Raw genomic sequence first — 15,153 nt, 5'->3', positions numbered from 1 at the left:
GTCTGGTTTGTATGGCTCAATTATACATCAGACAATGCCCTATCTGGACCCCACACTGTGGCTCTATTACCTGAAGATTGGGTAGGAGGATTTTTCATTTATTCATGAGATGTGGGCATTGTTGGCTAGGCCAGCATTTATTGAGCATCCCTAACTGCCTTCGAAAAGGTGCAATAGTGGCTGTCATGCCTTCAAGGCTGACAAACAAACTAGCAGTGGTACCTGAAGCACAGGCACCATGCCACAGTAGGCAGTGAGATTAATAGTGCATCAATGCTGAAGTGATTTAGTTGAAGTAACAGCCGTTGAAGTTCCTTGGGGCGAATGATGACCAATGCAGCTCAGTCACAGTGCTTTCAAATTATTCATTCAGTTGCTTCTTATTTCATCACTTCAAGGAATCATATGACATTAATCACCTACCTCATGCAAAACTTAAACATATCACTTTAGTTCAAACATGGACAAAGAGCTTAATTGCAGAGGTGAGGTGACAGCGACTGTCCTTGACATCAAGACAGCACTGGAACGAATGTGGCATCAAGGAACCCTGGCAAATTGAAGTCAATGGAAATCAGAAGTAAACCTCTCTACTTGCTGCAGACATACCATGCACAAAGGAAGATGGTTGTGTTTGTTGGACATCAATCATCTCAGCCTCAGGACACCACTGCAAGAGTTCCTTAGGGCAATGCCATAAGCCCAACCATTTTCAGCTGTTTCATCAATAACCTTCCCTAAAACTCAAGGTCAGAAGTGGGGATTTTGGCAGATGATTGTGCAGTATTCAATTCCATTCACAACTCCTCGGATACTGCACTAGTCTGTGCCCACAAGCAGCAACAACATTCAGCCTTGGGCTGATTAGTGGCAAGTAAATTTTGCACCACACAAGTGCCGGGCAAAGACCATCTCCAACAACAGATAATCTGCCGACTCTCTTCCCCCCCCACCGCCCCCCCACCTGCTTGACATTAACACCACTGCTTATGGCTCAATGAAGAGTCTTCTCTTTATGTATAAATTAAACAGTGGGCGTTGGCAGGATATTCACAATTGGAGGATATCATAGTGAATCAAATTTATGACCTTTTGATCTGCATTGCTGAGTGCTATAAGAGCAACAACTTGCATTTATATAGTGCCTTTAATGTAAAAAAATCATTCCGAGTGTTTCACAGGCATTATAAAATTAAATATGACATCAAGCCACATAAGATGGTATGAGGATGACCAAAAGCTTGGTCAAAAAACAAAACTTAAAGGATGTCTTAAAGGAGGAAAGTGAGGTGGCGAAGTGGGGAGGTTTAGGGATGGAATTCCAGGGTCCAAACAACTAAAGCATGGCCACCAGTGGTGGAGGAACTTAAATCAGGGATGCTCAAGAGGCAGGAATTAGAGGAATGCCAATATTTTGGAGATTTATGGGGCTGGAAGAGACTACAGAGATCAGGAGGGCCTGGCCATGAAGGGATTTAAAAACAAGGATGAGAATTTTAACATTGAAGCATTATTTAATTGGGAGTCAATGTAGGTCAGATAGCACAGGGATGATGGGTGAACAGCATTTGGTTAAAGTTAGGACTTTACTGACCAAGCAATCGAGAATGCCAAATTAATAATTTTCAAATAACACTTCTTGGTGCTTAGTTCATTCCAGAGTGGTCTATTGTAAGGCAGATGGAGAGTTGATTGAGCCTACACCTTCTGGGACTAGCACCATGAGATCCTTAGAGAGTGGATATGGGATACTTACATATTAGTGCCAAGTTTAATGATTCTGTCGCCAAAGAGGTCAAAGGATCCTTCTGTCAGCACACTGGTGTAACTGCCGCTGGCTGCAAAAGTTGCTCGCTTCACCTCTTCTCCATCATAGTTAAACATTCTGTAACGAGTGGAGAAAGACCAGAAGTTGATATTTTCCTTGGGCTGTGTTTGCTGCCAATGCCGTGCATGCACAGTTAGAACCATAGTTTAACCATAGTTAAACAGCTTTATTCTGATGTCATTGCAACGCCACAGTGAACTTAATCACAATGGTCAGATTAACTCAATACATTTAACTGGGTGCTTCGTCAAATAATAGGTGGTAAATGAACTGCATATTGTAGACTGCATATTGCTCCATCTTACAGCTTTTTAAAATGCAACAGACATTTCACCAACAAAAGCTGATAGCGTCATTAAAGTTTACTCGCGGCAACTGGGATCTTAATTTGATCTTTAGTGATTTTGCTTCAGATTTGATTGCAGACTGAACTCCTTTTTAAAAAAAGACACACATTCAGTGTTGCTGCTGCCACCTAACATGAACATTCATCTTTTCAAAACAATTTGTGTGTTCAGTGCCTATTAACTTATTTTCAGCTAGAACCAGAGGTGTACAGGATGTCGTGGGGTGGGTGGGTGCAGTGTTTTAGCAAAACATTACCAGAGCAATCCTTCCATTGGTATCTGAATTAAGGGGCATCCAGCAGCTGGCTGGATAAGCATCAATATTGGGAACAATGTGCAAGACTAGCAGGGAAGCCAGCCACTTTGAATTATCTGCACACAATTAAAGGCAATTCCAAAGAGGTCACAGGTGAACAGAAAAGAATCCAAATCTCTTCCAACTTGAAACTAAAGGCGGCAATACCAATTACACAGAGCAAAAAAAAAAGTTTTTGTTCAGGACCACAGGACAGAATCAGCTCTACAATTAAGGTGGCAGGCTGTGGTTAAATAAACTGAGGCGTATACTGAGGCTTAGCGTTATTTGTTTTCAGCACATGCACAGACCAGTGCGCATGCGCAGATGTGCATCAGCTGCTAACTTGTTGGCAGGCAACAGCGGTTTCTTTGTGTAAAAAGTTGCAATTAAACATTGCATTAATTCCAAATATTAAATTCCTATTCATTTTTATTACTGTGCTCTGATGGATGCTTATATCTTTTTTGGATTATGCAGGAGAGGATTCCTGTAAAGTCTGATGTTCTGTAAAAGCTGGCTTTAAACATCATAACATGTACAGCTCATGCATATCCATACATTCATTGCAACAATAAATCTACCTAGGGGACAGATTTGTCTAGGGGACAAGTGTTTTTTAAGCACTGTGGAGATAGAAAGAAAAAAGCTGCAAATGCTGGAAGCACAGGAAAGCCAGCATCTAATAAAAGGTAATATTTTGGGTGAACAGTCTTCATTAATTTTAAATTAATCCAAGTCAGATGGTGAAGTACGAAACAAGCCAATTCTTTTTCATGGTAGTAGGTTCATTCACAGGTTGCAGCCTTACAGCTTGCTGCCTCCTAACTACCACCTCAGTGTCCCAGCTGACTCTCTATTTATGATCCCAGTTCTTAATCAAACAATGCCCATTATCTGTGTATCCGTAACAACATAATCAACAAACCAGTAACAATTAAGGCGATTCCCACAAAGACACATAGAATACTGTGAACAGTTTTGGTCCTCTTATCTAAGCAAAGATATCCTGGCATTAGGGGCAGTCCAGAGATGGTTCACTAGGTTGATCCTGGGTATGGAGGGATTTCCTTATGAGGAAAGGTTGAGTACGTTGGGCCTGTACTCATTGGGGTTTATAAGAATGAGAGGCGGCCTTATTATAACATATAAGATTCTTAGGGGGTTTGACAGGATAGATGCTGAGAGGTTGTTTCCCCTTGTGGGACAGTCTAGCACCAGAGGGCATAAGCTAAGAGTAAGGGGGAGCCCATTTATGACAGAGTTGAAGGGGTATTTCTTCTCTGAGGGTAGTGAATATGTGGAATTCTTTACTGCAAAGGTCTGTAGAGGCTGGGTTGTTGAGTATATATTGAGATAGACAGATTTTTAATCAGTAAGGGAATCAAGGATTATGGGAAAAGGCAGGAAATTAGAATTGAGGATTATCAGATGAATGGCAGAGCAGACTCGATGGGCCGAACGGCCTACTTCTGCTCCTATGTCTTATGGCACCTCAGTATGGAAGGTATTTTATCAGATGCTAACCTCCCTGCTATATAGTTCCAGTAATTTCTCTACTGTTAAATTTAGACAATTCAGTCAGCCATTGCTGCTAATGTATGAAATGAACATCTCTCAGGGCCTGTTCTTCTATGTGCAGAATTAGAATGTATGTGTTAAAGAGTTACATTAGCAGTGTGCCAACATGGGAAAATAACTCCCTTTAAGCCAATACACTTACAGATCTGGCGCTGGTACTGAAACATGAGGCATGCGGTACAAGTTGGTTCTTCACTTTTATTATCTGTGAAGTGATGGACTTAGACACACAAAGTTCTGTGAAATTGGCCATGAAGCTGGTTGACCCACATCATTTGTTAAAGATCTATCTTACATAACCTTGCAAATTAAGTTATTTAAAAATACCAGAACCTATCCTAACATTTGGAAATGTTAGACGATAGTTGGGGAAGTTTTCCATTCCTAGCTCTAGAACGGAAAGCTTTCTCATCTGGTTACACAGAGGGAGACTGGTGTTTCTATTGCTTTATTTGCATCCAAGATCAGGATATTAGTGGAACGACAATCGTATGGCATCAAGAACACCTGTTTGCCCATTCTGATTTTGGGCGAACCTTAATTTCCCAGAATCTCACAATTGTTACAGCACAGGAGGAGACCATTTGACATATTGTATCTATGCTATCTCTCCTTAGGAGCAATTTACCTAGTGCCAATCCCCCACCTTTCCCTGTAGTCCTCCATATTTTTCCTTTTCAGATAACATTCCAATTCCCTCTTTAAACACCTGTGCCCAACTGTTCTCGATCCTTCCACCAATGCTTTTCCTTATCCACTCTGTCCAGACCCCCAAGAACCAGAGGCCACAGATTCAGGGTAGTTGGAAAAAGAAGCAATGGCAACATGAGGGCAAACTTTTTGTGCAGCGAGTAGTTGAGATCTGAGATGCACCGCCTGAATGTGTGGTGGAGGCAGGTTCAATTGAGGTATTCAAGAGGGAAGTGGATTATTATCTGAAAAGGAAGAATGTGCAGGGTTATGGGGAGAAGGTGGGGAAATGGCACTAGCTGAATTGCTCCTTCAGAGAGCCAGCACAGATACAGGCTGAATGTCCTCCTTCTATATGGTAACCATTCTGAGATTCTGTAACCCATATGAACAAGCCCATTACAATATACTGAGCAAATCTCAGTTACTACAGAAGTCTGACATCAGTCTAACTTGATTACCTGGTACAATAATAGAAACAACCAGAAGAAAAACTAACTGCATGCAAATAACCATCACCTGCAAGTTCCCCTCCAAGCCACACACCATCCTGACTTGGAACTAGATCACCTTCACTGTTGCTGGATCAAAATCCTGGAAATCCCTCCCTAACAGCATTATGGGTGTACCTATGCTACATGGACTGCAGCAGTTCAAGACGGCGGCTCACCACCACCACCTTCTCAAGGACAATTAGTGATGGGCAACAAATTCTGGCCTTACAAGCAATACCAACATCCGATGGAAGGATTAAAAAAATTCAATAAGACAGAAGTAAAATATTGTGGATGCTGAAAGTCTGAAAGGTTGGAAAGCATTAGAGATTAAATGACAAAAGCCAAAGCAAAAGGCAGAAAGCAAATGATTCAAGATTCTGCCATTCACAACTCCTCTTGACACATGATTTTGTTTCTTTCGTTGTCCCACTCACTTTTGGTCTTGTACCATCAATCCTTTAATCACTCCAAGCTATCACAGACCTTCCCTTTTGTTCTTCTTCCCACCTTCCTCCCCTTCACTTGCTTGAAACCTATTACACTTCTAACATTTCCCAGTTCTGGCGAATGGTCATTGGTCTGAAAAATTAAGTCTGTTTCTCCACAAATGCTGTCCGACTGACAGAATATTTCCAGTATTTTCTGTTTTTAACCTTTTCCAATTAGGACTGAGCTTCTGAAAGCAAGTCATTAATGCAAACTAAAACCAGTAAGGGCATCACCAATGATCCCTGTAGCAGTCTCATTACCACCTCTCTTCACCCCGACTTAAGTCCGCTGACTACCATTCACTGCTTTCCAGGTTGCAGCTAAGTTCTTATCTGAGGCCCCATTGCTTTTCTAGCAACCCTAGTGGGGCTTTTTGTCACAGGTTTTCTGGAAGTCTAGATACAACTACATCATAGGATGTGCAATAGTCCTATTTGCATGTTACCTCCCAAGGAAGACCAAGCAATTAGTCAGGCAGGATCTTCCCCATTCTGAATTGAAGCTGGCTGCGGTTTCCAAGCTATCATCGTACAGGTAACCCTTGAGTTTGCTCTTGGTAATTTAGTGCATTATTTTATGCAGATGTTAGAAGAATTTCTTCATACAGAGAGTGATAACTATTTGGAATGGTCTTTGGGGTAGGGTAGTGAAGACAAAAATCTTGGATTCATTTAAAAGGACAACTCCAATGATGTAATGGGAAAATACAAGTTACTTTTCATAGATGGGTGAGCTAAGGATGGACCAGATGGTTTCTCATCTATATCTGTCTTGTGATGTTCTGTCTGCTCTATAGAAAGATGACTAAGCAACATTCAACAAACACCTATCATGAAAAATTGCCATAAAACTAAACAGGTCACTTACTCACCACCTATGGCCATGGAAAGATGTGTGGAATTTGGAGAGAAGCAAGGAATAAGAGATCATAAACAATTGAAGCAGTTTTCCTTCTTCCACAATAAAGATCAAAGCCAAACTGGTGGGAGTGTGTATAGGGAATCGTGAATGCAAAAAGTTATAGTGAGCAGACAGCTGTGGGATTGAGACTATCTAACTTACTTAATCAGTCCAGGGATCTCTGTTCCCCAAGGAACAGGCCCAGAAATTGGCAGCACAAATCGTCCATTAGAATTCTGAACTTTATCCTTCAGAAAGATGGACACCTGTGGAGATAAATTATGGCCTGGTAAGTAATGATGATTGATAAATGTTAAATAGCGATGAAATCACATCTACAAGCATACACTGCATAGGATAACGTAAGATAAATGGCACATTCGGCCCTACCAGTTCATGTCATGTTTAAGTTGCACTTGAGACTCCTCCCACCTTTGCTCATCCAAATCTATCACTGTAATCCTCTATTCCTTTCACCTTCATTTGCTTGTCTAGCTTCCTCTTAAATGTATCTGTACCAGTGCTTCCCAAACTATGTTCCAATACAACTCATTGTAACACTTGAAATGTAATATGATCCCAGGTGCCAGAGGTAACTCGGCAATACAGCAGAATAGTAACACTCAGTAAATTATTATTAAAGTTCATGTATTATAGATCAACATATAACATCACATGAACAAAAAAATGAGATTGCCGGTCGCTAAATCAGCGTCTGCCTCCATACTGCCTTTCTGGGGAATCTCCGACACATAGATATAGATGCATAGTTATGTTAAAGCATGCCTGATCAAAGTAGCCTCAATTAATAAAAAGTGTCTAACTCTGTGGGTTTGTCTTACGATTGGTTCACAGTGTAGCTGACTAACAGAGTGAAGGTTCGGAGTTTGGTGAAAGGAGAGTTCTGTGAAAGGGGAGAAGGAGTTGTTTGTTTCCTTTTCCTATCATTCTCACCTGATAGAAGTTGGTCCTTGCTCTGCTACGGGGAAAGGAGCTAGCTGTTTGGTGAGTGTCTGGCAAGTGGGTAAGTTCTATTCTATCCCTAAGGTTTAAAATGGTACACATATGGTGTTAATAAAGTTAATAAAATATATAGGAAAGCAACATAAATAAGTGATTAATATAATTGAGTAATTATTTAAAACACATTAAGGATGGTAGAACATGTGATGCATCGAGGCTGCAGCATGTGGGAACTCCTGGATAACATTGTGATCCAGGGCAAACATGTCTGCAATAAGTGTTCGCAGCTTGAGGTACTTTGGCTCAGAGTCATTGAGTTGGAGGCTGAGCTGCAGACTCTGTGACACATCTGGGAGGGGGAAAGTTACCTGGATGCTTTATACCAGGAGGCCGTCATACTACTTAGGATAGGGTCTTCTGATTTGGTCAGTGGCCAGGGACAGGAGGGTGTGACTGCGAGTGAGGCAGGTAAGGGGACTCAGAGGGCAGGAGTGCAGGAGTGCGAGCTTCTGCAATTGTCCAACAGGTTTGAGGTTCTCTCAGCTTGTTTGGATCAGACTGCAGACTGGAGTGTGGATGAGCAAAGTGACCATGGCACCGTGGTACATGAAGCCATCCAAGTCGGGGGAGCAAAAAGGAATGTAATGGCAGTAGGGGACAGTATAGGGGGATTGACACTGTTCTCTGTAGCAAAGAGCGAGAGTCCTGACTGCTTTGTTGCCTGCCCAGTGCCAGGGCTTGGGACATCTGCTCAGGGCTGGAAAGGAACTTGCAGCGGGAGTGGGGGGAGGATCTAGTGGCCGTGGTCCATGTAGGTAGCAACGACATAGGCTGGATGAGGAAGGAGGTTCTACAATAGTCAGTATGACGAGCTAGGCACCAAATTAAGAAGCAGAACCACAAAGGTAATAATTACTGGATTATTACCTGAGACACGTGCAAATTGGCATAGGTCAAATAAGATTAGAGAAATGAATGCATGGCTCAAAGACTGGTGTGGCAGAAGTCCATTCTGGTTCGCGGGGCACTGGCACCAGTAATGGAGAAAGTGGGATCTGTAACGTTGGGACAGTCTACACCTGTTCCATGCTGGGGTTATGTTCTCGCGAGCCACATAACTAGGGAAGTAGAGGGGGTTTTAAACTGAATAGTGGGGGCAACGGATCAAATTTGGGAAGATGTGGTAAAACAAATAACGGAAATGATAAAGATTGTGACAGGATCAGAGTACAAATCTAAGAGTAAATCAGCAGAAAAGGCTAGATGCTACAAAAATTATAAAAGGACAAAACTAAAGGCTCTGGTTCTAAATGAACGTGGCATTCACAGCAAAACAGATGAACTGAACAGAATGTGAACTGAATAGAGCAAATAGAAATAAATAAGTACGATCGGATAGCCATTACAGAGACATGGCTACAGGATGATATAAACTGGGACCTGAATATTGAAGGGTATGTGACATTTAGGAAGGAAAGGAAGTTAGGAAAAGGTGGAGGGATGGCACTATTAATTAAAGATGGTATTAGCACATAAGAGAGGGATGACCTAAGTTCAGGAAACTAGGATGTAGAAGTGGTTTGGGTTGATATGAGGAATGTTAAAGGCAAGAAGTCACTTTTGGGAATGGTGTACAGGCCCCCTAATTGTAACTACACAGTAGGACAGAGTATAAAAGAAGAGATAATGTGAGCTTGCCAGAAAGGTAAGCAATAATCATGGGGGAATTTTAATCTACAAAAAGATTGGAAAAATCAGATGGGCAAAGGTAGCATAGAAGGGGAGGTCATGGAATGTTTTTGGGGTAGTTTCTTAGAACAGCACGTTCTGGAGCCAACTAGACCTGGTATTGAGCAACGAGATGGGATTAATTGATAATCTTCTAGTGAAGGTACCCCGAGATAATGGCAATCATAATATGATTGAATTTTACATCCATTTTGAGGAAAAAACGAGTGCTTCCAAGACTCGTATTTTAAACTTAAATAAGGGCAATTATTAGGACATGAAAGCAGAGTGAACTGGCAAAAGAGGTTAAGGGATATGTCAATAGAAGTTCAGAGGCAGACATTTAAAGGGATATTTCAGAATACACAGAATATATACATTTCAATAAGAAAGAAAAACTCCAAGGTTAGGGCCCATCATCTGTGGTTAACTAAAAAAGTTAAAGACAGTATCTAATTTAAAGAAAAAGCATATGATTACACAAAGACGGGTGGCAGGTCAGAAGATTTGAGAGAATATAAAGAACAGCAAAGAATGACAAAAAGATTAATAAGGAGGGAAAAATTAGAGTATGAGAGAAAGCTAGCTGATAATATAAGGATAGATAGTATAAGTTTCTATAGATATTTAAATAAGAGTTAACAAAGTGAGCATTGGTCCTACTGAGTGTGTGTCTGGGGAATTGATAATGAAAAGTAGGGAGGTAGCAGATGAATTGAACAGGTATTTTGCTTTGGTTTTCACTGTAGAGGACACAAGTAACATCCCGGAAAGAGCTGTAAATCAGGAAACGGAAGAGAGGGAGGAACTTGGGAAAATTACAATCACCAGGGAAGTGGTGTTGAGCAAATTGTTGGGGCTGAGAGCTAACAAATCCCCAGGTCCAGATGGACTTCACCTAAGGTCTTGAAAGGAGTGGCTAGTGAGGTAGTTGATGCACTGGTTTTAATTTTCTAAAATTCCCTAGATTCGGGGAAGGTTCCATTAGATTGGACAATAGCAAATATAACTCCTTTATTTAAAAAAGGAAGGAGGGAGAAAGCCGGAAACTAAAGGCCAGTTAGCCTAACATCTGTCACAGGGAAAATGTTAGAAACTATTATGAAAGGTGTTATAACAGGGCACTTAGAAAAAATCAAGTCAACATGGTTTTTCAAACGGGAAATCATGTTTAACCATTTAATTTAATTTATTGGAGTTCTTTGAAGGAGTCACACGTGCTGTGGATTAAGGGGAACCAGCGGATATATTGCACTTAGATTTCCAGAAGGCATTTGATAAAGTGCAACATCAAAGGTTATTGCAGAAACTAAAAGCTCATGGTATAGGAGGTAACATATTGGTTTGGATAGAAGATTAACTAGCTAACAGGAAGCAGAAAGCTGGCATAAGTGGGTCTTTTTCTGCTTGTCAGGATGTGACGAGTGGTGTGCCACAGGGATCAGTGCTGGGGCCTCAACATTTTACAATTTATATAAATGACTTGGATGAAGGAACCGAAGGAATGGTTGCTAAATTTGCTGACGATACAAAGATAGGTAAGAAAGTAAATTGTGAAGAGGAAATAAGGAGGCTACAAAGTGACAAAGATAGATTAAGTGAGTGGGCAAAGATTTGGCAAATGAAGTATAATGTGGGCAAATGTGAAATCATTCATTTTGGCAGGAAGAATAAAAGAAGGTTATTACCTAAACGGTGAGAGATTGCAGAGCTCTGAGATTCAGAGCGATCTGGGTGTCCTAGTGCATGAATCACAAAAGGTTACTATGCAGGTACAGCAGGTAATTAGGAAAGCTAATAGGATGTTATAATTTATTGTGAGGGGAATTGATTACAAAAGCCGGGAGGTTATGCTTCAGTTCTACAGGGCATTGGTGAGACCACATCTGGAGTAGTGTGTACAGTACTGGTCTCCTTATTTAAATACGTTAGAAGCAGTTCAGAGAATACCAGGAATGGGCAGATTGTTTTATGAGGAAAGGCTGGGCAGGCTAGGCTTGTATCCACTTGAATTTAGAAGAGTAAGAGGCGACTTAATTGAAACCTTTAAGATTCTGAGGGGTCTTGACAGGGTGGATGTGGAGAGGATGTTTCCTCTTGTGGGAGAATATAGGACTAGGGGGTCACTGTTTAAAAATAAGGGGTTGCCCATTTAAAACAGAGATGAGAAGGAATTTTTATTTCAGAGTGTTGAAAGTCTTTGGAACTCTCTTCCTCAAATGGCAGTGGAAGCAGAGTCTTTGGATATTTTTAAGGCAGAATTAGATAGATTCTTGATTAACAGGGGTGAAAGGTTATTAGGAGTAGGCAGGAATGTGGGTTGAGGTTACATTCGGATCAGCCATGATCTTACTGAATGGCAGAGCTGGCATGTGGGGCCAAGTGGCCTACTCCTGCTCCTAATTCATATGTTTGTTTGTGGTTACTTGCCACTGCTGGAATAACATGAGGGGGTGGGAAATTAACTCGATTTTATTTCTGTTTCTGCAACGTCAATTGTGGTGGCAACCCATAATTTGGGAACCGCTGATCTATACTATTCACTTCAACCACTCTCAGCACTATTTGGGTAAAGAAGTTTCTTTTGAACTCCCTATTGGCTATCTTATACGGGTGCCCACCAGTTATGCACTTCCCCACAAGGAAATACATTTTCTCATCTGTCGTGAATCAGAATTAATGTATATAATATTTTGGAAAATATTTTTCTTTTAAAACAGAGGTTTGGTCTGCGGGGATGTCTTAATTAGGTTAAAGCCAGCTAGACTGGGTGCTTTGATATGTACTAGTTTTGCTATATAAGAAAGATAGCGTGCATTAGCATTTTTTTGAATAGAGCATTCAAGAAGTGGGGTGAAAACTTGACGCCTTTCTAGCAGCTACCAAGCAATATGTTTATATTACTAATAAAATTGGTACAATGAACTTTACCTTTTAACAATGAAATCCCATTCAAAGATGTTGTTGATACAATGAGAATTAACATTTAATGGAGCTGGTAGGTATAACTTCAGTAGTTTTTGGGTGTGCAAGCAGAGGCAATGAATGATCAAAAGGCAGCTGCAAGCCTCCAACTGGCTTCACAATGGAAAGAACCTCGGTTTGAATTTGTAAGGTGAAAATGCTTTGCCTGGTGTTTTGGTTAAGTCTATGGGTTACTGTTGCCTTAATGGAGATTAGCTTGGGAATCTGTTAAAAGTTATGACAGTAGTAATTTGTAGCCATGTGTACATATATTTTAACCTGTATAAATTAATAAAATGCTTCAATTAGTTAATGTAAAGGCTCGAGAACTGGTGATCTGATTCCTGAGTTTAGAGTTGCATCTCAAACACAACACTTAAAATGATTGGTTTAAAGTTTCCCCTCAGGGATTTTTAAAATAACTCTGCTTTACCAACTGCATGGGTCATAACAATTGGGGCCCGTCTGGGATAAATTATATTTCTAATTCCTCGATTGGTTCGGAATTGGTGGATCGTAAAGCTTACGAGTATGAGGTGCACTTTGAATTCAGGAGTTGGTGAGGTATTTTAGAGGTGGTGAGACTGCAAGATGGCTTTGGCAATTGCTAAGGCTTGTCTGGGAGTAGAGGAGATAACTCTCAATGGGTTGGAGAAAATAACCAAAAGTTAACAGAATTGGCAGTAAATTACAATTGGGGTTACCTACAGGAGCTAGGAAAGCTGATATAGTTAAAAGTATAGCATAGTATCTACAGTTGGAAGTGAAAAGTGACACTAATGAGTCACAGCTGGAGGTAGTGAGACTTCAATTGCAAATGAAAAAGCTTGAATTAGAAGCAAAAGGCAGAGAAATGGCTTTTAAAAGGGAATTAGAAATTGTTGAGATGGAGGGGGGGGAGAAAGAGAAAGACAGAGAAAGAGAATTCTAATTGAAAATGTTGGCAGTTAAAAAAAGAGATGTCAGTAGGTGAGGAAGGATTTATCTCTAGAGTAGAACCCAGTAGGGATATAAAAACAAAAAACTGCGGATGCTAGAAATCCAAAACAAAAACAGAATTACCTGGAAAAACTCAGCAGGTCTGGCAGCATATGCGGAGAAGGAAAGAGTTGACGTTTCGAGTCCTCATGACCCTTCAATAGAACTGTTTAAATTTGTACAAGCTCTTCCAAAGTTTGAGGAAACAGATATTGAAGTATTCTTTATTTAATTTGAAAATCCAGCAAAACAGATGAAATGGCCACAGGAAAACTGGACATTTTAATTACAGTCTAAGTTATTAGGTAGGGGGCTTGAAGTACATGCTTCACTTCCAGAAGAAATGTCGGTGAATTATGATGTGGTGAAAAAAGCTATTTTGAGTGCATTTGAGTTGGTTCCTGAAGCAAACAGGCAGAAATTTAGGAATATGTGAAAACAGACTGGGCAAACTTATATGGAATTTGAAAGAGTAAAACAAAGTAATTTTGACCGGTGGAAACATGCGTTAAAAGTATAGAGACAACATTTGCAGCTCTTAGGGAAATCCTTTTTTTGGATGGATTTTAAGATTCAATCCCTTTGGTAGTGAGAACTCATGTGGAAGAACATAGAGTTGATTCTGTAAGACAAGCAGCAGAGATAGCTGATAATTATCAGTTAGTTCATAGAGCTAAAGCTTTATTCCGTCACCCTTTCAAATGGGAAAAGGATTAAAAAGTGGGAAGGTGAAAGGAAGGCAAGGAGTTAGGAAAGAGCGGAGTAGCTGGAAGTTCCCAGGAAGTTTTTGCTCAGAACAAAAAGGAAGGTGCTGAAGGTAGAAGCGACATTCAAAAATTGAGGTGTTTTCATTGTAATAAAGTGGGGCGCACGAAGTCAGTGTGTTGGACGTTGCAGGACAAGTCTGTAGGAATTATTGGGGTACAGAAAAACTCTGGAAGTAAAAGCACTGTGGGTTCTGAGGTTCAGGCAAAGGAGAAACCAGTGGTTTGTGGCCAGGAAAAACAGGGAGAATCAGTGAAAGGTAAAGAAGTGGGAATGTGTTCACAGTGTATTCAAGAGAATCCTGAGGAGCAGATTGCAGGAATGTTTAAAGACTGTGTGTGAAGGGAAAGTCTTTCCAGGTGTACAGGGTGGAGTAGGTAAAGATATTAAAATATTAAGAGACACAGGGGTGAGTCAATCCTTAATGTTGTGGGATAGTGATATTTATTGTTCAGAGGAAGTGTTGCAGGAGGAGGTAATATTAAGTGGGGTTCATGGTGATGCTAAAGCTATTCAGTTGTGGAACGTAAATTTAAAGAGCAATTGGAAGAATGGTGAAGTTATAGTCGGAGTGGTGGAAAAATTGCCCGTTGCAGGAGTTCAATTTATTCTGGGTAATAATATAGCTGGATCACAAATGTGGGTGATGCCTGTGGTAGTTGAGCAGCCTATAGAAGTGTTTTCAACAGAAGTGCTGCAGAAGGAACATCCTGGATTGTTCCAGTGAAGCTCAACGCAAACTGGAGGGACAGCACCTCATCTTCCGACTAGGCACTTTATAGCCTTCCTGACTGAATACTGAGTTCAACAATTTTAGATCATGAACTCTCTCCTCCATCCCCACCCCCTTTCCGATCCCCCCTTTCTTTTCCAATAATTTATATAGATTTTTCTTTTCCCACCTTTTTCCATTATTTTTAAATGTATTTCCATCCATTGTTTTATCTCTATATTTTAGCCTATTTCGATCCCTTCCCTTCACCCCACCCCCACTAGGGCTATCTGTACCTTGGAGAAGAAAAGAGTTGACGTTTCGAGTCCTCATGACCCTTCGACAGAATTTGAGTTCGAGTCCAAGAAAGAGTTGAAATATAAGCTGGTTTAAGGTGTGTGGGGGTGGGGGGAGAG

General features: G+C 40.8%; 1 protein-coding gene across 3 annotated transcripts in view; it reads right to left on the bottom strand.

Annotated features, from left to right (window-relative positions):
• The window catches only part of oscp1b (organic solute carrier partner 1b), a 70,614-nt gene that overhangs the window by 14,414 nt on the left and 41,047 nt on the right, over window positions 1–15,153 (bottom strand). For all 3 annotated transcript variants that reach the window (XR_005946041.1, XM_041213074.1, XM_041213075.1), the window contains exons 5-6: window positions 6,790–6,893; window positions 1,757–1,885 (exon numbers count right to left, since the gene is read on the bottom strand). Coding sequence is in view for 2 of the 3 variants with exons in the window: in XM_041213074.1 (XP_041069008.1) it covers window positions 1,757–1,885; window positions 6,790–6,893 (233 nt within the window). In the remaining variant the exon portion in view is untranslated. The remainder of the gene's footprint in view (window positions 1–1,756; window positions 1,886–6,789; window positions 6,894–15,153) is intronic.

This window comes from Carcharodon carcharias, chromosome 19 (assembly GCF_017639515.1).
Source record: "Carcharodon carcharias isolate sCarCar2 chromosome 19, sCarCar2.pri, whole genome shotgun sequence".
In the NCBI taxonomy this organism is placed as follows: Eukaryota; Metazoa; Chordata; class Chondrichthyes; order Lamniformes; family Lamnidae; genus Carcharodon; species Carcharodon carcharias.
This window is presented reverse-complemented; position numbering and strand designations above follow the sequence as displayed.